Below are 24,929 nucleotides of genomic sequence, written 5' to 3' on the forward strand. Positions count from 1 at the left end.
TGGTCAAAGTGGACTACAAAGAGCAAATACTTGCAAGAAAATCCACAAAGCAGTGGAAAACATTCAGAAAGGAAATAGCGAAAGTGTATGGATAAAGACTGGAGCCAAAAATTCCAGAAAACCCTGAGTAGCGAGGCATGCAAGGTGAAGGAAAGGGAAAACTGTGGTAAATACTAAGGGTTCAGAACACCAAATGCCCAAGTGGCAGATAGAACTTGTTGAGAAAGAAATTAGGAAAACAGAGAGAGGCATGAAAACAGGGGAAGAGGGTAAAATAAAGGAAAATCCAAAAGCATATTTAAAGTAGATTAGGGGCAAGTGGATAACCAGGAAAAGAATTGGTCCAATAAGCACCTAAGTATGATACTGTAAACTTCAGAACTATAATGACTTCATAGATTTAAAGGATGAGCAAAAACTCTTTCTGGAATAAACTGTTTATCGAGATGAAACAGATAAGGAGAAACTGTGATAAAGAAATTTCAAGCAAAATGCTAATTAACCATCCCTGGGAAAAAGAAGTTGAAACAACAATGACAATTTGTTTCCTGGGAGAGAAGAGGTAATACTGCTTGATAATTCCATGCCTCAAATAGACAATTAAGACTGCCTGCAGAAGGAATGCTCTGAGGTAAAACGGTTAATTGCAGGAAACGTTATGCCTTCAAACAAAACATGTCAAATATTAGAAGGACCAAGTGAGCTACTTTTGATAAGAAGTGAAGCTGCAGATTTGAGGATACCAAAAGTGTAAACTAAGTTGGGGAAGAAAGAATCGAAAGGATCATCAATATGTCTGGAATACTGTGTCCAGTTCTGGTTACCCAGTTTTAGAAAGGTCATTATGAAACTGCAGAGAGTTCAGAAGACATTTATCAGAGAGTTACTGGGTATGGAAGGTTTGAGTTATATAGAACAGCTGGATAACTAGGACATTTTTCACCAGAGGGTAGGAGGTTGACAGGCGACCTTATAGATGTTTATAAAATCATGAGGGGTGTAGATCCATTTTTCCTTTGGATGGTGGATTTCAAGACTAGGGGGCATATGTCTAAGATGAGAGAAGAGGGTTATAAAACGACCTTTTTAGAGGGTGGCTCCTGTGTGCAATTAGCTTCCAGGGGAGTGGCAGGTGAAAGTACAATTACAATGTTCAAAAGATATTTAGATAACTGCATGAATCAGAAAGGTTCGGAAGGATATGAGCCAGGAGCAGGCAGGCGGGACTAGTTTAGTTTAAGAATATGTTCGGCATGGACTGGTTGGACTGAAGGGTCTGTTTCTGTATTGCATGAATTTGATTCTAGGTCACATCACAAATTTGAAAGAGAAAAAATTGTATAAGGATTTAACACCATGATTCTTCAGCAGCAAAATTATGAAGAATAACTCTGCACAAGGATTGAACCCTGGGCACATCCGGAGATGGGTTCTGAGAGTTGGAATCATAGCTAAATTCCACCATTCATCAGGTAGTAGTGAAGTTGGATGGTGAGGCTTAACTTGCTTAATGAGTCTTATTTGGTTGCTACATTCAATAAGATTTAAATAATCGTCTCACTATTTGATTGTTTGTGAGACTGCTCAATAAGGAGCCAAATTAAGGTAGCCTGTGGTAATTTACCCACAACAATTGCAAACATTGGGCACAGGAGGTGATAGGTGAGGTTTTCAATGTTTACCTCTATATTCACAATAGAGAAGTACAATATAGATAAAGAAGTCAGCGAAGAGGACTGTAATATACTTGAACAAATCACAATTCAGAAAGAAAAGGCATGACTGGTTTTAGCAGGCTTCTGTTTTTGTATATTGGGAAGGTAAAGGCCAAGTGGCATTATCATGAGACTATTAATCCAGAAATTCAGCTAACGTTCTGGGGACCCAGGTTCACGTCCCACTAGAACAGATGAATAAATTGGAGTTCAATAAAATATATTTGGAATTAAGAATGCACTGAACTCCATGAAACCACTGTCAATTGTCAAATAAAAGAATCAGTTGCCTCACTCATGCCTTTCTGGTCTGGCCTCCATGCAACTCCAGAACTATAGCAATGTGGTTAACTCTCAACTGCCCTCTGAACAGGCCTGACAACCCATTTACAGTAGTCGTATCAACTGCGACCAAGTCTCGAGAAAGAAATGAAAGAGGAAGGACCATCTGCATTGACCTAGACACTGGAATGGACAATGGCAGAAAAAGTCCTGTTAACCCTGCGAAGTCCTCCTTACTAACAACTGGGGGTCAATGCCAAAATTGGAAGACCGGAAATACCTCCAACCTCAATGAGGGAAGAGTCCAACACATTAGTGCAAAAGAGAAGGCTATAGAGCATCCTTAATGCATGGGTCCATGTGAAATCCTATGTTAGAAAACCACCTAATTCAACCCAAAACAGCTTAAGATCCCCAGTCAAATTAGCACTTTAGCCTGAGAGTTCAACCAGATGTTCCATTAACTGCTAAAAGATTAACAAAATAGAAAAGGAAGATTCCTAACCAATTACTATGTTTGGAAGATTCTATTGATAGGATTGGCAGTGCATAGATTTCTAATTGAAATAGATTTGTTAAGACAACACTGACAAATCCTTTGACACCTAGGACTAAAGAGATATCAGCTTTCATGACACTATATGGTCTTTTCCAATGTTGAGTCTTGCCATCAGGCTGAAAAACTCTGGTAACTTTCCAGAGATTAATGAATCACATGTTAGCCAGCTTTCCTGACCGTGTGGCTTCAGGGTCATACATCACAGAAAGAGGCTCTTTGGCCCAACTCGTCCATGCCAACCAGGTCACCTAAACTTAACCAGTTCCATTTGTCTGCATTTGGCCCACACCCTCCTAAACATTTCCTATCTGTGTACCTATGCAAATATATTTTTAAATGATATAATTGTATTCACATGTAGCACTTTCTCTGGCAGCTCACTCCATAAATGCACCACCCTGTGAGTGAACAAGATACCCTTCAGGTTCCTTTTAAATATTTCCACTCTCACCTTAAATCTATGCCCTCCAGTTTAGGAGGACTCCTCTACCCTGCTGAGAAGACTTTGACAATTCACCTTATTTGTGCTCCTCGATAAACATTTATAAGTTCACCCCTCAACCTCTTATGCTCCAGGGGTTAAGACTCACAACCTCTTAATATTCACCTATACCTGTGTTTTTGTTTTTGTCACTGTTTACCTATTATTTACTGATCTATGCTACTTAACTATGTGATCTGCCTGTATTGCTCACAAGACAAAGTTTTTCACTGTGCGTCGGTACACATGGCAATAAGTTTTTGCTGCAAACGTTTCGTTCCCTGGCTAGGGAACATCATCAGTGCTGTTGGAGCCTCGTGTGAAGCGCTGCTTTGATGTTTCTTCCGGTATTTATATTGGTTTGTTCTTGCCGCTTCCGGGTGTCAGTTTCAGCTGCAGTGATTTGTATGTGGGGTCCAGGTCGATGTGTCTGTTGTTCATGGATGCGGATTGTTAGCTGTCTTCCTGTTTGTCCTATATAGTGTTTTGTGCAGTCCTTGCATGGTATTTTGTAAACTACGTTGGTTTGGCTCGTGCTGGCTATTGGGTCCTTTGTTCTAGTGAGTTGTTGTCTGAGTGTGGAAGTTACTCATAACAGCACACAAGCCAACTTCCACACTCAGACAACAACTCACTAGAACAAAGGACCCAATAGCCAGCACGTTGTGGTTCTGCTCGCCGAGCTGGAAGTTTTTGCTGCAAACGTTTCGTTCCCTGGCTAGGGAACATCATCAGTGCTGTTGGAGCCTCGTGTGAAGCCTCCTACCATACGTCAGGAGCGTCTCAGAACTGACAGCCAGACTACTGCGACCCTTAGGACTCATAACAGCACACAAGCCAACATCCACGCTCAGACAACAACTCACTAGAACAAAGGACCCAATACCCAGCATGAGCCAAACTAACGTAGTTTACAAAATACCATGCAAGGACTGCACAAAACACTATATAGGACAAACAGGAAGACAGCTAACAATCCGCATCCATGAACATCAGCTAGCCACAAAACGACACAACCAGCTATCCCTAGTAGCCATACACTCAGACAACCAGGAACATGAATTTGACTGGGAAAACACTACCATCATAGGACAAGCCAGACAGAGAACAGCCAGGGAATTCCTAGAGGCATGGCATTCATCCACAAACTCCATTAACAGACACATCGACCTGGACCCCACATACAAACTACTACAGCTGAAACTGACACCCGGAAGCGGCAAGAACAAACCACTATAAATACCGGAAGAAACATCAAAGCAGCGCTTCACAGGAGGCTCCAATAGCACTGATGATGTTCCCTAGCCAGGGAACGAAACGTTTGCAGCAAAAACTTCCAGCTCGGCGAACAGAACCACAACAACGGACACCCGAGCTACAAATCTTCAACCAGACTTTAAACACGGCAATAAATTCAATTCAATTCAATTCCAGCCTATCAGCCTCTCCTTAAAACTCAAACTTTCCAGTGTCAGTAACATCCTTGTATGTTTGCATCCTTTCTAGTTTAATAATATCTTTCTCACAGCAGGGCAACCTCCAAAATTGTACACACTTGAAATGTGGCCTCACCAACATCTTGTACAGCTATAACATGATGTCCCAACAGCTATATTAAGTGTCCTGGCTAATGAAGGTTAGCATGTCAAATGCCTGCACCACCCTGTCTACCTGTGAAACCACTTTCAAGAAACTATGTAGCTGCACACCCTAGGTCTCACTGTTCAACAACACTCCCCAGGGCATGATCATTCATCGTGCAAGTCCTGTTCTGGTTTGTCTTACCAAAATGCAACATCTCACTTTTATCTGAATTAAACTCCATCTGTCATTCCTCGCCCATTGACCCAGTTGATCAAAATCTCGTTGTACTCTTAGATAGCCTTCTTCACGGTCCACTGGACTACCAATTTTGGTATTCTCAACAAAATTACTAAACTTGCCTCCCGTATCATCATCCAAATTGTTTATATAAATGATGAACAGTCAACCCAGCACTAATCCTTGCAGTACACCACTGGTCTCAGGGTCTTCAGGCTGAACAACAACTGTCTACCACCACCTTGATGCACAAGTATAGACTGACACTTGGGAGGACGACTTGGAACAGCTGGAAGCTTTATTTGTAAAATTATAATCTCCTGATTGAGTAATAAACCTTGCTAAAATAAATTTTAAATAGTGTTAATAATTTACATATGCCATTTAGTAGGGCTGCCAAGAACAGACATACAAGCATTAATGGAGTCTTCCACCCTAAGAATTAAATTATGACATTTTTGCGCACATTTTTATTGCAAGTTTATACAGCACTGAATTTCACTCACTGCTCCATTATCAGATTTGCTCGAAAGAAAGCCAAGGCATTGTGATCAGGAGTGTGCTCAGCATATTTTGATCAATGAACCAGTTTCATTTAGCCCTTCAAGGGAACAATGAATACTAGCGATTTTGGAGTTGTGTAGATCTGTTCAAAAACTTCGATCAGGTATAGAGAAGCTAACGCAATACTTTCCGAGAAAACTAAATTAACAAAGGGACTACTCAATGCCGGAAGAAACAACTCCAGAATGACTGGTTCTTAAACATTTCATAGCATATATCCATCGTGGCAACAGAAAAACGTTGGTATATGTAGGTAACAACTCTCTGAACTTTGTGGGGAAAAAAAAAAGAGAAAATCAAAATGCCACATTTTGATAATGTTTTCTATTGCAACCTTACCTTTTCAAACATGTTCAGATTGTGAGGATGTTTGAATTGTCAATATAAGGTTCCAGATGCAATTGCATAGCTCATGTGTAAAGAATGAATGAAAATGTGCGAAAGCATGTTTTTTTTTCATGTTTACTCGTCTATACTTTACAATAAAACTCATTTAAAAATAGCTTCATTTGTGCAAGGGAGAAGCATTACAAGCACACTTGATATTTAACACTGCTCAGAAGAGTTAAGGTTTGAAGGCTTGTAGAAAATGGGGTTACTTCAAATCTTGAGGAAATACCTGGAGTGGTTTCTTAAGAAAAAGTCACTGAGAAAATTCACTATGATTTTGGCAGGGTCTTTTTAAAACAAAACTTCCTCCAAAACAAGTGACCATAAGTATTAGATTACTTTACTCTCGGTGGCTGCAGGGGCCATTTCTGAATAACGATTGGCTTGGAGAGGTCCTAGTTTATCTGCTACAGCCAGTGGAAAGCCTGCTAAGAATGGAGTGAGTTAGAAGAAAGGCTGCAAAGCAAATCTTTCTCATTTCTGAAAAGAAAACACTGATGTTGAGTTACAAGATCGTATTTTTTAAGCAAAACTTCTGAATCAACTGTGCATCAGTGACTTGACCACCAGCGTGGGAACATTAGAACAGACTCTAGAACAATCTTTGCTTTATCTTTTTGCCTTCAAAAATTATCCATTGGCAAAAGAGGATTTTCTTATAAAAGTCACCCTCTGAAAAATATCTTTTTCTCTTTTGTCAAAGAATTTGCGTTTGTAGGTGTTTGTTAGAACCCACGTTGATTTTTCATTATTTTCATTCTTCAATCAACTTTGAATTTTGAATTCCAAATGACTTGTAGACTTTGGCACAGTTCATGTAAATGGAAAAATATAGACTCAACAATCTCAGTTTTGGTTGTTGATGCGTTGAACAAGTTGATGTATTTTTCTGCAGATGTTTCGTCAGCTCGCGAGGCGATATTGTCGGTGCGCCTATGGTAAAGCATTGGTGGTCTATCCCACCTGGTATTTGCATGTCTCCGTTTTCTGGTACTTCCAGTTCCGTACCGGAGCGGTTTGTATATGGGGTCCAGTTCAATGTTTATTGATTGAATTCCAGTTGGAGTACCAGACTTCAAGCAATTCTCTGTCGTGTCTCTGTTTTGCCAGTGCTAGGACGGTTACTTTGTCCCAGTTGAATTTGTGTCCCTCACTGTCTATGTGGGTTGTAATGAGAGAGCACTGGCTGTGTTTGGCAGTGGCAAGCTGATGTTCATACACTTAATAGTTTTTAGATTAGATTAGATTAGATCCCCTACAGTGTGGAAACAGGTCCTACGGCTCAACCAGTCCACACCAACCCTCCGAAGAGTAACCCACCCAGACCCATTTCCCTCTGACTAATGCACCTTACACTATGGACAATTTAGAATGGCCAATTCTCCTAAGCTGCACAGTCTTTCTGTTTGTCCTATGTCGTGTTTTTCACAATCCCTGCAGGGTACCTTGTAGATTACGTTCATCCTGTTGGACGTGTGTATCAGATCTTTAACTTTTGTGAGTTGCTGATGAAAGGTGTTTACTGGTTTGTGGGCCACTATGATTCCCGAGGGTCTGAATACAGATAATCGGGTTGTCACTTCTGATACGTCCTTGATGCACGGTATGGTCTGGTCATGTAGTGTTTTCTTCTTTAGGTTTGTTGCATAAGTACCAGAGCCTAGTGCTCTTGGGGTACTGGTTCTGTTTAAATCCTTTGAATAAGTGCTCCTGTTCTGCCTCTGGAGTTCTGGATTGCTGCAGAATGTCCTTGCTCATTTAAATTGAGGCCTAATGCAGCTTTTTTTTGTGGGACCTGGGGTGGTTGCTCTTATAGTTCAGTATCTAATCTGTATGGGTGTTTCTCCTGTACTCACTGGTCTGGAGTTCACCAATAGGTATGCACTCCACTAATACATCCAGGAAGGGGAGTCTGCTGTTGTTCTGCTCTTTAGTGAACTTTATTCCAGTGGGGATATTACTGTTGAACTGGACCCCATATGCAAACCACTCAGATGCAGAACCGGAAGTACCAGAAAACAGAGACACAAATGCCAAGCCAGACAGACCACCAATGTTTCAGTGGAGGTGCACCGACAATGTCACCTAGCAAGGTGACACAAAATGTCTGCAGAAAAACACGTCAGCTCGGTGAACGAATCAATGATCTCTCCCACAACCCGAGCTACAAATCTTTTCAAAAGCTCTAAGCTCTGTTTATTTGAGAGGCTAGGCCTGGAGACAAATTATAAGCTGATACTTGATTAACAAGGTTCCAAAAAACACACTGACCCGCAGAACAGCACTGTGTTTAACAGATAGCAGAATTTGGTTGTTAATAAGGACAGGACCTGGGAAGTGACTCTGCCAAATCTGGAAGAAATGCTATATTCAAGGAGACAGCAATTATTGAATAGTAACTGAGACCTCGGGAATAGTTGATCAGTTTATTAGGATAGAGCCAGAATTGAAGTTGCTCATTTGAAATATGTTTTCTGAAGAGATGGTTCTTGGCTGCTGCTGAGACAGGATTAAGATTTGAAAATTCCATGTCTAACCTACTACATCAACTTTGGGAAGCCCAAATAGTTAAAAGCGGAATGAGAAGTATTATAGACTATGTCTGGGTGAACTAAGAAGGTGACCGTGATCAATGTTCCAGGAAAACAACCAAGGAGTCTATATTTATGCCTATGAAACAATGTATCGTTAAAGACATCAAGTAATCTGGCTAGTTTTGTTATTTTACTGACTCCCGAGCTATGTTTGTTTATCTTGCATGAATGGGGGCTGAAAACAAATGGTTCAGTCTAAAAGCATAGCCCTCAGTTTACATTGTTGCTTAATTGTTCTTCTGCTAAAGTTATTCTCTATTTAATAAACAGTTACGCCCTCTGTTTAAGGCACAAAAACAGTATCTGGAGATTAATTATTCAAAGATCTGGTCAGGAACCATTGGAAAGGGGACTTCAACAGGTTAATTTCACTGTTTTGCAAATACAAATTTGATTCTGCTCTCTCACTCCATGCTATAACATACAGGAATAAGCATTTATACTTGTACAATGCTTAGCCACTGTTTATCCAGTATTGCATCTTTATTGTATAAGTGGTATTTTAATAATAAAACAATAATTATATTTAAGAATAAAAACAGAACTCAGCCGGCAGCATCAGTGGAGAAAGAGAGTTTTGAATCCAATAAGTCTCTTTTCCAAGGAAGCGACAAATTGACTCAAAATGTTAACTATTTCTGTCTCCACAGACCTTTCAACACTTCGTTTCTATTCCAGATTTCCAGTGCATGCCATACTTTGCTATATTTGTGTGTTCATTAAGAAACCTGGTGAATAGATCTTGCTGCTTCAAAACCTGATACAGTTAGGGTATTTAATTGGCCACCTTGGTAACTGGGAAAAGCATTTTTAAGATGTGCCCCACAGCATGCCAACAGGCAATTTTCCACCCTCAGCTGTAACACAAGCTAATGTAAACTTTGGCTAACAAATGTTAAGTCTTTTGAAGTAATATATTTTACTCAAATGTTGCAATTGTACTAGCCTCCTCCACTTCCTCTGGCAGCTCATTCCATACACGTCCCACCCTCTGCCTGAAAAAGTTGATCCTTAGGTCTTTTTTATATCTTTCCCCTCTCACCCTAAATCTATGCCCTCTAGTTCTGGACTCCCCAACCCAAGGGAAAAGACTTTGTCTATTTATCCTATCCATGCCCTCGTAATTTTGTAAAACTCTCTAAGGTCACCCCGCAGCCTCCAACGATCCAGGGAAAACAGCCCCAGCCTGTTCAACCTCTCTCCGTAGCTCAAATCCTCCAACCCTGGCAACATCCATGTCAATGTTTTCAGAACCCTTTCAAGTTTCACAACATCTCCCCGATAGGAAGGAGACGTGAACTGCATCCAATATTCCAACAGTAGTCTAACCAATGTCCTGTACTGCCGCAACATGACCTCCCAATTCCTGCACTTAATACTCTGACCAATAAAGGAAAGCATACCAAATGCCTTCTTCACTATCCTGTCTACCTGCAACTCCACTTTCAAGAAGCTATGAACCTGTACTCAGAGGTCTCTTTGTTCAGTACCTTAGGACCTTACCATCAAGTGTATGAGTCCTGCTAAGATTTGCTTTCCCAAAATGCAGCACCTCACATTTATCTGAATTAAACTCCATCTGCCATTTCTCAGTCCATTGGCCCATCTGATCAAGTTCCTGTTGTAATCTGAGGTAACCTTCTTCGCTGTCCACTACACTTCCAATTTTGGTGTCATCTGCAAACTTATGAACTATACCTCTTACACTCACATCCAAATCATTTATATAAATGACAAAAAGCAGTGAACCCAGAACAGATCCTTGTGGCATTCCACTGGTCACAGGCCTCCAATCTGGAAAACAACCCTCCACCACCACCCTCTGTCTTCTACCTTTGAGCCAGTTCTGTATCCAAATGGCTAGTTCTCCCTGTATTCCATGAGATCTAACCTTGCTAATCAGTCTCCTATGGGGAACCTTGTTGAACGCCTTACTGAAGTCCATATAGGTCACATCTACCGCGCTGCCCTCATCAATCCTCTTCGTTACTTCTTCAAAAAAATCAATCAAGTTTGTGAGGCATGATTTCCCACGCACAAAGCCATGTTAACTATCCTTATCAGTCCATGCCTTTTCAAATACATGTACATCCTGTCCCTCAGGATTTCCTCCAACAACTTGCCCACCACCAATGTCAGGCTCACTGGTCTGTAGTTCCCTGGCTTGTCCTTGCCACCCTTCTTAAACAGTGGCACATCAGCCTACTTCCAGTCTTCCGGCACCTCACCTGTGACTATCGATGATACAAATATCTCAGCAAGAGGCCCAACAATCACTTCTCTAGCTTCCCAAAGAGTCCTAGGGTACACCTGATCAGGTCCTGGGGATTTATTCACCTTTACCCGTTTCAAGACATCCAGCACTTCCTTCTCTGTAATGTGGATATTTTGCAAGATGTTACCATCTATTTCCCTACATTCTACATCTTCCATGTCCTTTTCCACAGTAAATACTGATGCAAAATACTCATTTATATTTCCCCCATTTTCTGCAGCTCCACACAAAGGCTGCCTTGCTAATCTTTGAGGGCCCGATTCTCACTCTAGTTACCCTTTTGTCCTTAATGTATTTGTAAAAGCCCTTTGGATTCTCCCTAATTCTATTTGCCAAAGCTACCTCATGTCCCCTTTTTGCCCTCCTGATTTCCCTCTTAAGTATACTCCTACTTCCTTTATACTCTTCTAAGGATTCACTCAATCTATTTTGTCTATACCTGACATATGCTTCCTTCTTTTTCTTAACAAAAGGCTCAATTTCTTTAGTCATCCAGCATTCCCTATACCTACTAGCCTTTCCTTTTACCCTAATGGGAATATACTTTCTCTAGATTCTCATATTACCTCATTTCTGAAGGCTTCCCATTTTCCAGCAGTCCCTGTACCTGCGAACATCTGCCCCCAATCAGCTTTTCAAAGTTCTTGCCTAATGCTGTGAAAAATTGGCCTTTCTCCAATTTAGAACTTCAACTTTTAGATCTGGTCTATCCTTTTCCATCACTATTTTAAATCTAATAGAATTATGGTCGCTGGCCCCAAAGTGCTCCCCCAATGACACCCCAGTCACCTGCCCTGCCTTACTTCCCAAGAGTAGGTCAAGTTTTGCACCTTCTCTAGTAGTTACATCCACACACTGATACTGAAAATTTTCTTATACACACTTAACAAATTCCACTCCATCTAAACCTTTAACACGATGGCAGTCTCAGTCTATGTTTGGAAATTTAAAATCCCCCAACCTAACCGCCCTACTATTCTTAGAGATAGCTGAGATCTCCTTACAAATTTGTTTCTCAATTTTCCTCTGACTATTCGGGGGTCTGTAATACAATCCTAATAAGGTGATCATTCCTTTCTTATTTCTCAGTTCCAACCAAATAACTTCGCTCGATGTATTTCAGGGAATATCCTCCCTCAGTACAGTTGTCATGCTATCCCTTATCAAAACACCACTCCTCCTCCTCGCTTGCCTCACTTTCTATCTTTCCAGTAGCCTTTGTATCCTGGAACATTAAGCTGCCAGTCCCGTCCATCCCTGAGCCATGCTTCTGTAATTGCTGTGATATCCCACTGCCATGTTCCTAACTGTGCCGAGTTCATCTGCCTTCCCTGTTAGGCCCCTTGCATTGAAATAAATGCAGTTTAATTTATTAGTCCTACCTTGTTCCTGCCTGCCCTGACTGTTTGACGCACTTCTGTTCTCAACTGTACCAGTCTCAGATTAATCTCTTTCCTCACTATCTCCCACACCCCCCCCCCCCCCCCCCCCCCCCCCACCTTATTAGCTTAAATCCTCGTGAGCAGCTCTAGCAAATCTCTCTGCCAATATATTAGTCCCGTTCTCATTTAGGTGCAATCCGTCCTTCTTGTACAGGTCACTTCTACCCCAAAAGACATTCCAATGATCCAAAAATGTGAATCCTTCTCCCATACACCAGCTCCTCAGCCATGCACTCATCTGCTCTATCCTTCTATTCCTACCCTCACTAGCACATTGCACTGGGAGTAATCCAGATATTACTACTCTCAAGGATCTCCTTTTTGAATTCCTGCCTAACTCTCTGTAATCTCCATTCAGAATCTCAACCTGTTCAGACATCAACAACAACTTAGGAGTTTAGGATACTCTTGGACAATACTTCAGGTGATTAACAAAGGATAATAAGTTATAACTCTTAGCAAATACACAGTATGCCTGAAAGTAGAAAGAAAAATATTAATTGGCAGAGAAGAACAAGAGATATGCACTCAGTCAGCCAGAGGTCGTGATCAGTTATTCAACTGTGAATCAACTGAAGCCATTAATTTTATTCTGTACTGTTCTTTTAAATTTATTAGGATAAACTTAAAACTTTTTGCGAAGCTTGTAAAACATACTTGTCCAATGGGCACTGTAATCAACCAAGAGTACCAGACATTTCAAATTGGCTGCCTTCCAAAACTAACAGTCTACAATTATAGTTCATATGCATCTTATAATTTAAAATGAGGATTAACACCAAAACCTGCAGGGCAATGTTTGAATTTTTTTTCACAGCAGAAGTAGATGGATTTTTGTCAAAGAAGGATGTAAAACCACAGGATCATAAGTTGCCATTCAATGAGATAATGGTTGATCTGATAAACCTCAACTCCACTTTCATGTTCTTCCCCACAAACCTCAATTCCCTTACTGATTAAAAACATCTGTTCATCTCAGCCTTGCATATACTTAACAATTCAGCCATTATAGCTCTCTCAAAGAAAAACTTTGTCCTCATTTGTCTTAAATGGGCAAATCCTTATTCAGAGATTATGCCCTCTGGACCTAAACACTCTCACAAGCAGAAACCACCTTTCCCTACCTATTCTGCCAACCCCTTTGTCTTGTACGATTCAGTAAGGGTTACCTTGCATTCTTCTAAACTTCAATATGTCCAGACCCAACCAATACAACCTCTCCTCATAAGGCAGTCCCTCCATACATAGGATTAACCTAGAGAACCTTCTCTGAACAGTTTCTGATGCCAGTATACCTTTGCTTCAATAATGTACATAGTTTTAGGAAAGCCTTTTCCCACTATTTCTATATTCTATTTTCCATGTTTTTGCCCATTGTGTCTATCCCTCTGCAGAGTCTCATCTTCAGCATTTGCTGTCACTGTTTTCATGTCATCCACAAATTTGGTGACAATAATTTACCTTACTTATCCAAGTCATTAAAATATATTACAAATAATTGTGGCTCAGCACTGACCCCTGTGGCACATCACTTGTTACAGGTTGCCTGTTTGAAAATGCCCCCCTTATCCTAACACTTAAAAATTACACAACACCAGGTTACAGTCCAACAGATTCATTTGGAAGCGCTAGCTTTCGGAGCGTTTCTCCTTCATCGGGTGTTTGTAACTAATAACTCTATTAGTTATTCAATCCTCCATCCATGCTAATATATGACCTCCCACAACATGGATATCTTAAAAATGTGTGGTACCCTATCAAAAGCCTCGTAAAGATTTCAATATATTAGATCCACTGCTTCTCTTTACCTATTCTGCTTGTTACCTTCTCAAAAAATTCTAATGAATGTGTCAGCACATTCTACCCTTCACGAAGCTGAACCCATTTGATCATCTATTTCTAAATGCCTGATTAATACTTTCTTCATAATAGGTTTTAACATTTTCCCAATGGCATCCATTAAGCTAACGACATGTTAGTTACCTGGTTTTTGTCTTCTCTCTTTTAATTAGGGGGGTATCATTCTGGCAGTTTTCCACTCCTCTGGAACTTCAAGAAATGTTATTGATGGGTTGCGGGAATGTGGAGTAAGCTTGCAGGGAACATACAAATCGATTGCAAAAGTTTTAGGTGGATGAAGAGAAACAGATTTGTGAGGCAACAGTCAGTCACTTACAGTCAGGACCAGAGGAGGTTATTATGGGGAGCAAAGAGATGCTAGACTAATTAAGTATATACTTTCATTCTGGCTTTGTAAAAGAGGACACAAATCATGTCCAAAAAATGTTGGGGAACACAGAGAGGGACTAAAAGAAATCAGTGCTGTAGCGGAATGACATGGATGGGATTAAAGTTGATAAATCTGTTATGAAGTTGAAGGCATGTACTGTACCTTTAACAGTGAATGCTGTTCTGAACTGAGAACTTACAAGCACCTGGGTATATGACTAGATGGCAGTCCCAGAGCGTACTGGAAAATTGAAAAAACGTAACATTTGGTTGTGAAACGGTCACGTTCTTGGAACATAACATCGGTCATGGAAGGTTGACCCCAAGGAACGCGAAGACGAAGGCCATCGAGGAATTTCCATGACCATCCTCAAAGAAAGAGGTGCTTCAATTTTTGGGAGTAAGCGGATTCCATCGGAAGTTTGTCTCAAACTTCAGCAGTGTGACGGCACTGCTAACAGATTTACGAAAGAAGAACACAAAATTTCAATGGACAGAACAATGACAAGAGACATTTGAGAACTTAAAGCAGTATTAATCACTGCATCAGTTTTAACTACCCCACATTTTTTGAAACCCTCAAAGTTGCAAGTGATGCTAGCGATATACGAGTTGGAGTACTGTTGCAGGAAGTTGGTGATGAAATTGAACTGCCAATTGGCTACTTTTCAAAGAAACTCAACACCCACCAGAGAAAATACACTACCATCAAAAAAGAATTATGGAGTTTGGTACTGGCCTTACAACATTTTAATGTTTATGTGTCAGAGACGTTTGCGTACATGGACCACAATTCTCTTACGTTTTTGGAAAGATTTAAAGACGAAAATATGAGACTATTTAATTGAAGTCTTAAGTTACAGGCGCCAAATTTACAAATTGTACGTTGGAGGTCGTAAAAATGTGACAGCAGCTGCATTATCGTGGTTTTAAAGAACATCTAGATAAAATTAGACAGATTCCAATGTTACGTGTGTGCAGAAATAATGTGAAAAGTATAATTTAGATTAATGGCTTATGCATTTCATCGGAATGGGATTAAGAAGTAGAAAACAAAAAAGCCATCTTTTCATTAAGGGGGAGGTGTTATGAAGCTGAAGGCGTGTACTGTACCTTTAGGAGAGAGTGCATGCTATTCTGAACTGAGAGCATACAAGCACCTGTGTATCTGGCGAGACGGCAGTCCCAGAATGTACAGGAAAATCAAAATATGTAATATTTGATTGTGAAATGGATACCTAAGGTTTGGTTGCTGTCTTGATAACAATTCGAATTTAACCAGTTTAAATTATGCCCCAGGATATTAAAACCCAATCGAGTTTGAATTTAATGTTCACTTTTCAGTTAAAAAATAAATTGATGTTACTTGCTTTAAATAATGGGATTTGGGACCTCTTGGTCCCTCATATTTTAACAGGTTACGAGGCGAGGTGTGCTTTTCTGGATGTTTGGTTTAATTAACAGAGGAGTTCACCGCTGTGTCATAATAAATCCTCAGAGCCCAATAATTTGCAGAATGCTTGTCCTAAAGATAGTGGATGCATTGGTGAATTTCAAGATTCTGTACACCCTGGAACAGTTTCAATGGATTGGAGGGTAGCTAACATAACCCCACTATTCAAAGAAAATACAGTAGAGAGAAAAAAGAGAACTATAGATCAGTTAGCCTGACATGAGTAGTGGGGAAAATATGACAATTATAAAAAACATAATAGCAAAGAACATTGAAATCAGAGATAAAGAACAATAAAATCAGTAATAAGATCAAATGGAATCAGCAAGGGTTTACCAAAGAAAAATTATGCTTTACACACCTCGTGGAATCTTTTGAGGATGTAATTAGTACAGTTGATAAGGCGGACTCAGTGAATATGGTTTACTTGGACCTTTAGAAGGGGTTAAGTAAAGTCCCACATATGTGATTAAGTGTGTAAAATTAAAGTACATAGGATTGTGAGTAGTGTACTGACTGGTTAGCAGAGAGGAAACAAAGAATAGGAATAAACTGGTCTCTTGCTGAGTGACAGCCAGTGGCTCATTGAATACTACAGGGATCCACGTTTTGATCCTAGATATTCACAATACCTATTAGTAATTTAGGTGAACGAACTAAATACAATATCTCCAAGTCTGGGTGGGAGGGTGAGCAATTAAGAGATAGAGATGCGTAAAAGTGATTTAGACAGCTGAAACAAAGTATCCAGCGATCCTTCTTCAGACTTGAAACATTAACTCTGCTTTTTCGCCACAGACGCTGCCTGACGTGCTGAGTTAATCTAATGACTTCTGTTTTTGTTTCAGAGTTCTAGCATCTACAGTTCTTTGTTTCATTTGTGAGATTTGGATAAGTTGAGTGGACAGATGAAGAAGTATAATGTGGATGAAGAGGAAGTTATCCACTTTGATAGGAGAAATAGAAAGGCAGATTATCTGCATGGTGACAGATTGGGAAACTGGGACGCGCAACGAGACCTTGATGTTCTTGAATGCCAGTTGCTGCAAGTAAGCACGCAGGCAGTGAAAAACGCAAACAGTATGTTGTCTTTCATAGTTACAGGATTCGAGTACAGGAGTAGGAACGTAGGAGTACAGGAATAGGAGACCAAACCTGGTATATTGCGTGCAGTTTTTTAGATTAGATTACTTAGTGTGGAAACAGGCCCTTCGGCCCAACAAGTCCACACCAACCCGCCGAAACGCGGCCCACCCATACCCCTACATTTTATCCCTTACCTAACACTACAGGCAATTTAGCATGGCCAATTCACCTGACCCGTACATCTTTGGAATGTGGGAGGAAACCAGAGCACCCGGAGGAAACCCACGCAGACACGGGGAGAACGTGCAAACTCCACACAGTCTGTCGCCTGAGTCAGGAATTGAACCCGGGTCTCAGGCGCTGTGAGGCAGCAGTGCTAACAACTGTGCCACTGTGCCGCCCACGGTCTCATTAGGTCTCATAACCTAATCTGATTATGGAGGGAATGCAATGAAGGTTTACGAGACTGACTTCTGGGATGGCAAGACTAATAAATTAAGAGAGACTAGATAAGTTAGGAATTTATTCACTGCAGGAGAACAAGCAGAGACTTTACAGAAACTTTCTAATAGGACTAGAAAGGTAAATGCAGGAAGTATGTTCCTGATGACTGGGGAATGTAGAACCAAGGGTCACAGTCTAATTGAAATGAGGAGAAATGTATTCACCCCAAAGTTTTGAGCCTGTAGAATTCTCTGCTATAAAACCACAACAACCTAAAGCAGGAACAAGGTATTGAGTTGAACCAAATGCTATGATTATATTGAATGGTGAAGCATGCTCAAAACGTCCAATGGCTGAATCTTGTACCTATTGCCAATGTTTCTATGTCTCATGCATAAATAGAGTGTCACTGTGGATCCCAAAATTAATTTCCAAACAATGCTGCAAACACCATGGCTTTTCTGTAATTCCAGTGCCATCTCTACTGTCATTCATGCCTTGTACTTCACTTCTTATATTCCAGTTTCCATAACTTTGCGTTCAGCAAAAGCTCTCCCTAAGACATAGAACCATAACACCCAAAGATCATAAGACATAGAAGTGGAAGCAAGGCCATTTGGCCCATCGAGTCCACTCCGCCATTTAATCATGGCTGATGAGCATGTCAACTCCACTTACTGCACATTCCCCGTAGCCCTTAGTTCCTTACGAGATCAAGAATTGATGGAAACAAAATCCCAGAGTCCACCCTTTCTAAGCCATGCATTATCTTGTAAGTATCTATTAGATCTTCCCTCAACCTTCTAAACTCTAATGAATACAATCCTAGGATCCTCAGCCATTCATCGCATGTTAGGCCCACCATTCTAGGGATCATCCGTGTGAATCTCCGCTGGACACGCTCCAGTGCCAGTATGTCCTTCCTAACTCAGAACAAGTATTACTCCAATCCTTCTGTTTTTCCTGACCTGCACTCGCTCACAGCATGGCAATACTTCAACTTTAAAATTCTCATGCATGTTTTCAAACTTCTATATGGACTAATTCTTCACTATTCCTGTAATGTCTACCAGCTCCTCAATCCAGCCAAATATCAGTGTTTTCCCATCCTGCTATTTTATACATCTATTGCTTTCTACTGCTTTACCACTAGCAACAATGCACTTTAATGCTGAGGCCAAAGCTCAGGAGTTCCCTCCCTCATTCAGTACTGCTCATGTGGGAAGGACATACTGAGTCTGGTCTACATATGACTTCAGACCCCAACACAATGTGTGGCCAATTTTCTAAAATGGTCACTCAGTTATACCAAACCACTTCAGATAACTGTTGAGAGGATTTTAAAACTTTTAATATTGTTCTTACGTTTTGTTTTGCTATTTTATCTCTCAATGTTTTTCTCTTGCTTTTATTTTTTTTCTGTTCCTTCAAGTTTCATGCTCGCTTCACTCTCCTCTTTATGCTACTACATTAGTTAAATAATCAGACTCTTGTTCAGGAAAGTTCCAGATGCCTCTCAGATCTCAGTGTGTTACGAGCTCTCACTTTTGGCAGAAAAGATTTTCAAGCTGAAGGGAGAGGGGTGAAAAGTTGAAATGGCCCCGATTATTTTTCGAATCCAATGATCAAAAACTGCCATTTTTTTGCAACAAGAAAAATGAAAAATAAAGAACTTACCAAAAATCCCAACAGTCAGGAGTCAAAGTCATAAGTTCTCGATCATAGCCTCTCTGTTCAACTAAGAATTGAGCGAAGCTATCATATATCAGCTGAAAAATTCAAACAAAACACAAGATTGGTTTACAATAACTAAAAGCAATATATGTTTTCTCCACAATGTAGGTGGAGAGTAGTGCAAGAGGTTCTTCAAAGGAAGTATTAATTTGAATTTCTATGAAAATACGTTATTTTCTATCTGTAACAACAGTACTGACAAGCTTTATGTAGCCAGTGCATCAGATTTCAACAATTAATATGAAAAGCTCAGTAAATTAAGAACACATGGAATTTTGCGTAACCTTTATTGGTCAGTGCATTGAGTATAGGAGTTGGGAGGTCTCACTGTGGCTGGAAATAACATTTGTTAGGCTACTTTTGGAATACTGCATTCAATTCTGGTGTCCCTGCCATAGGAAAGATGTTGTGAAACTTGAAAGGATTCTGAAGAGATTTACAAGATGTTGCCAGGGTTAAAGGACTTGAGCTATAGGGAGCATCAGAAGTGAGGGGTGACCTTATAGAGGTTTATAAAATCATGAGAAGCATGGACAGATGAATAGCCAAGGCTTTTTATCCCCCAGGGTAGGAGAGCTTAAAACTAGAGGGAAAGGTTTAAGGTGATAGGGGAAAGATTTAAAGGGGACCTAAGGGACAACTTTTCCACACAGAGGATCGAACTTGTATCAAATGAGCTGCTGGGGAGGTGGTAGGATTCCAACATTTAAAGGGCATCTTGATGGGTACATGAATAAAAAGTGTTTAGAAGAATATAGGCCAAATGCTGACAGATGGAATTAGATTAATTTAGGAGATCTGGTCGGCATGGATGAGTTGGACTGAAGGGTTTGTTTCCATGCTATACATCTCTTATGTACAATGCTGATAAAATATCACCACATTCAGTGCTTCACATGTTCCCAAATTTGGTAACCACTGATTATTCTGTCAAAATTCTTCAGTCAAACATTAATTGTTCCTTATCATTAACCTGCAAAGCTATTAGAAGCATGTAACCTGGGTATCTTTACATTTTAAAAGCTTTTTCAGTTTCTCTTTTACAACTGTGGACTGGCACCACAGCTTAGTGGTTAGCACCACTGCCTCACAGCACCAAGGACCCAGGGTGTGGAGTTTTCACATTCTCCCCTTGTCTGCGTGGGTGTCTTCTTGTTGCTCTGGTTCCCTCCTAAAGTCTAAAGACGTGCAAATTAGGTGGATTGCCCATAGTCTCCAGGGATGTGCAGGATAGACGGATTAGCCATGGGAAATGCAGGGTTACAGGGTTAGTGTAGGTAGGTAGGGTCTGGGTAGCATGTCTTTGGAAGGTTGGTGTGGACTTGATGGCCAAGTGCCTGCTTCCACACTGGAGGGATTCTGTGATCCCGTCACAGAAAATAAATCTGCTCATCTTCACCATAACATTTACCCGATCAGGGGCTTGAATGAAAGTAGCCTGCAAGGGAATGAATTAGCTTTTAACAATGCATGAGGCCATAGGCGGGTATCTGGAGGTAGGCCACAGAAAAATCATGATCTCACTGAATGATAGAACACACTCAAAAGGCTGAATGGCCTACTGTATTCCTATGTATTGAACTGACAATGAATGGCAACCTCACTCAAAGTACTGAAGTATAGGGTGGTATATTGAATGTTCAAACTTCTCCATGAATGGATAATTTTCTAAGATTAGTGCCAGGGTATTGCTGTAGCAGAAGAGGGCCATCAGATTAAACAAGTGGGCACTCAACTCTCAAACTCAGGCCAACAATGACATGATGATAGATGCAAGCAAGACAGATAGATTTAAACAAGAGTATCCTCTGTATCAATGGTGAACATCTTCATACTATATGTGTATTTTAAATGATATTTTGATCAACACCTAATTAAAAGTACATTACGCTCAGGAAAGTCAGGACAGCAAACAACTTTATTGCAGTACCATACACTGAAAACTATCAGTGACATTTGTAACATAAAAACATAGGACACAGGAGCAGGAGTAGGTCATTTAACCTTTGAGCCTCCAACATTCAATATAATCAAAGCTGATCATCCAACTTAGTCACCTCTACACTTTCTCCCTATAGCCTTTGATCCCTTTAGCTCCTCAGAACTATATCCAGCTTCTGCTAGCCAACACATACATTGTCAACCACAATATTTTCCTTGATTTCACTACTTTTGAAGAGTCGAGACAATATACAACTTCATATTAAAGATTCTAAAGATCATACTACTTGAATAACAATCAACGAATGGTGAACTGACATTTAAGTTTATAAAATACACAACGAAAATCGAATTGATTTGCACAGAAATTTCAGAATTGCAGGGCTTATTTGTTGCTTTTGTTAACAATATAAGGAACTTCAATCAATTCCAAAGATAACAAGCATTCAACTTCAAAAAATCTGTCACTAAGTCAATTATTAATTTACTACTGCATTCACAACTTTCCGTATGTCCAAGGTGAGCTTCCATCTCTATATCCACAATAGGGACGGTCTACATCTAAACCAGACCAGAACCAATGCCCTTGTTTTTGCTACTGCTGTTGAGGAGGTTTTAAACTAATGTGGCAGGGGACTGGGAACCAGAAGAGGAAACAATTAGGCAGCGAGGTGGAGACTGGAGACTGTAAGAATTATGAAGATAGCATTAATAAAGGGAAGAATAGGCAGAGAGCAGATGAGTGCAAAAGAACTGGTGGCCTGAAATGAATCTACTTTAATGCAAGGAGTATAGTGTCTAAGGCAGATGAACTTATGGCTTGGATTGGTGCCTGGGAGTATGACATTATTGCCATCACAGAGACTTGGTTGAAGGAAGGGCATGATGACTGGCAACTAAATGTTCCAGGATATAGACGCTTCAGACAGGACAGGAAGGGAAGTAAAAGAGGGGGTGGAGTTGCATTGACTGGGATACACTTAGCGTCAGAGGTTTGGATGTAGCAGAATTTGTACGAAGCGTCCAGGAGAGTTTACTAGAGCAGTATGTCAATAGTCCGACAAGGGAAGGGGCCATATTGGACCTGGCACTGAGGAATCAGCCAGGACAGGTGATAGAAGTTGCGGTGGGGGATTTCTTTGGGAACAGTGACCACAATTCCGTAAGTTTTAGAATACTCGTAGATAAAGAAGAGAGTGGTCCTAAGGGAAGTGTACTAAACTGGGCCAAGGCCAATTATATCAAAATTAGGCAGGAGCTGGAAAATGTGGATTGGACAGAGCTATTCGAAGGGAAGTCTACATTTGAGATGTGGGAGACTTTCAAAGATAGGTTAACGGTAGTGCAGGATAGGCATGTCCCATTGAAGACAATGGATAGGAAGGGCATGATTCGTGAACCGTGGATGACAGGAGAAATCATTGGACTAGCCAAGAGGAAAAGAGAACCGTACATAAGGTCTAGGCAGCTAAGAACAGAATGGGCCCTGAAGGAATATCGGAAGAGTAAGACATATCTTAAACAAGGAATCAAGCAGGTTAAAAGGGGTCATTAAATAGATTTAGCGAGCAGAATTAAGGAAAATCCCACAGCATTTTATTCTTATATAAGAAGCAAGCAGGTAACTAGAGAAAGGATTGGTCCAATAAAAGATAATGAAGGAGGACTGTGTGCCAAACGTGAAAGAATGGGTGAGATTCTGAATGATTATTTTGCATCAGTGTTCACTGAGGAGAGGAACGTGATGAATGTTGAGAATAGAGATAGAAGTTTGATTATTCTGAATCACGTTAGTATAAGGAGGGAAGATGTGTTGGTTATTAAGGTGGACAAATCCCCAGGACTGGATGGGATCTATCCCAGGTTGCTGAGGGAGACGAGAGAGGAAATAGCTGGGGCCCTGACAGACACCTTTGTGGCATTCTTAAATACAGGTGAGGTGCTCATCAGTGATAGGCAACACAGTTTGTGCGGGGGAGATCACGCAGTACCAACTTAATAGAGTTCTTTGAGCAAGTAACCAATGCGTTAGATGAAAGAAGGGCTGTTGATGTCATATACATGGACTTTAATAAGGCGTTTGACTACGGGGTAACTCACTACAATGGAGGAACGCACTACGGGATGAGAACAGACTGCGCGGGGGGGGGAGGAGTACGGAGTGCGGGGGGGGAGGAGAGGGGTCTGCGGGGAGGGGAGGAGGAGAGGGGTCTGCGGGGGGGGGGGGAGGAGAGGGGTCTGCGGGGAGGGGAGAATGTGTGGTGGGGGGAGAACGGGCTATGGGGGTGGGGGAAGAAGGGGCTATGGGGGTGGGGGGAGAAGGGGCTATGGGGGTGGGGGGAGAACAGACTACAGCGGGAAATGGACTACGGGTGGTGGGGAGAACAGGAGGTGGGGAACTGGAGGGGACAGACAGGGCCATGGGCGGTGGTGGGAATGGGGGGCTGCAGGAAATTTTGTGTGGGAATTGGGGAGAAATGGGGGGTGATGTGCATGGGGAGTTGGGGAAACTGGGGGGGGGGAATTGGGGGGGTCGGGTGTAATGGGGAGGCAACATGGTGGGGGGTGAGACAGTAGGAGTTGAGAGAGTAGATGGGACGGGGGACGGGGGGTGCGGTGTGTGAATGGGGAAGGCACAGGTTTGTCCCCAATGTCTCGTTGGCGGCAGAGCTCGGTGATGAGCCGGCCTTCGGGCCCGCTGCCGCTGCTTCCAGGCTCCAGGCGGTCCCAGGGCTTCAACCTGTCGCTCCCCGGAGGCTGGGGGCGAGGGAGCTGGGGGGGGGGGGGGGGGGGGGGGGGGAGAGGGAGGGCCCTCGCTCTGCCCCAGACTCACCGCGAAGGTGTCGCTCACGTTGTACCGGCACAGGGTATGATCCAGGTCGAAACCGATAACATCACAGTCAGACAGCGAGAAGTGTTCAGCCATGGCGCCGGGACAAGGACAAGACATCGGCCAACTGCTACCGTCCGCCTCTGCCGCAGAACCGCGTCAACATGGGGGCGGGGCCTTAGGGGCACGGGGTGGAGCCTGGGGGCACGGGGCGGGGCATTGGGTGGGGCCTGGCGGCACGGGGCGGGGCCTGGGGACACGGGGACGGGGCCTGGCGGCAAGAGGTGGGGCCTCTGGGCACGGGGCGGGGCCTGGGGTCAAGGGGCGAAGCCTGATGGCAAGGGGCGGGCCTGGGAACACGGGGCGGGGCCTGGGGACACAGGGGCGGGAATTTGGGGACACGGGGTGGGTCCTTTGGGCATGGGGCGGGGCCTGGGGTCAAGGGGCGGGGTCTGATGGCACAGGGCGGGGCCTGGGGACACAGGGGCGGGAATTTGGGGACACGGGGCGGGGCCTGGCTGCTCGAGGTGGGGCCTGGGGGGTCGGAGCCTGGGGACACGGGGTTGGGGCCTAAAGACATGGGTGTTGGGGCCTCTGGGCACAGGGGTGGGGTCTGAGGACACGGGGTGGGGCCTAATACACAGTGGGTGGGGTGTGGAGTCACAGGGGTGGAGCGTGGGGACTCGGGGGTGTGGCCTGGGGACACAGGGGCGTGGCCTAATGCACAGGGTTGACCCCTGTTCCTCATGGGTGGGCTCATTGGCATGGCGTGCAGTCGTGGCATAGGATTTTAGGGTGGCGCCATAAACATGGGGGCAGAGCCTGGGGCACGGTGGTAGTCTAGGGACTCGGGAGTGAGCCCTTGGGAGTCGGGGGTGTGGCTTGCAGACACAGGGGTGGGGCCTGGGAACAGAGGGGTGGAGCCTGGAGTCATGGGGCAGGACCTGAAACACAGGGGTGGGGCCTGGGACCACACGTGTTGGGTAGGAGGCCAAAAGAATGGGGCCAGGACTAAGGGTGGAGCCTTGGTACACGTGGGCAGGAGTGGGGCTAAGAGGCTGGGGTCATAGCAGGTTGCAGGTATCAGGT

At 42.5% G+C, this 24,929-nt stretch overlaps 1 protein-coding gene across 1 annotated transcript in view; it reads right to left on the reverse strand.

Moving 5' to 3' along the window:
* nt5dc1 (5'-nucleotidase domain containing 1) overlaps window positions 1-23,985 on the reverse strand; it is a 547,161-nt gene extending 523,176 nt beyond the window's left edge. Inside the window, exons 1-2 of the mRNA XM_060850687.1 lie at window positions 23,844-23,985; window positions 19,013-19,104 (exon numbers count right to left, since the gene is read on the reverse strand). Coding sequence (XP_060706670.1) covers window positions 19,013-19,104; window positions 23,844-23,960 — 209 coding nt within the window. The 5' untranslated portion in view covers window positions 23,961-23,985. The remainder of the gene's footprint in view (window positions 1-19,012; window positions 19,105-23,843) is intronic.
* Window positions 23,986-24,929: the final 944 nt, after the last annotated feature.

This window comes from Hemiscyllium ocellatum, chromosome 3, assembly GCF_020745735.1.
Source record: "Hemiscyllium ocellatum isolate sHemOce1 chromosome 3, sHemOce1.pat.X.cur, whole genome shotgun sequence".
Taxonomy (NCBI): Eukaryota; Metazoa; Chordata; class Chondrichthyes; order Orectolobiformes; family Hemiscylliidae; genus Hemiscyllium; species Hemiscyllium ocellatum.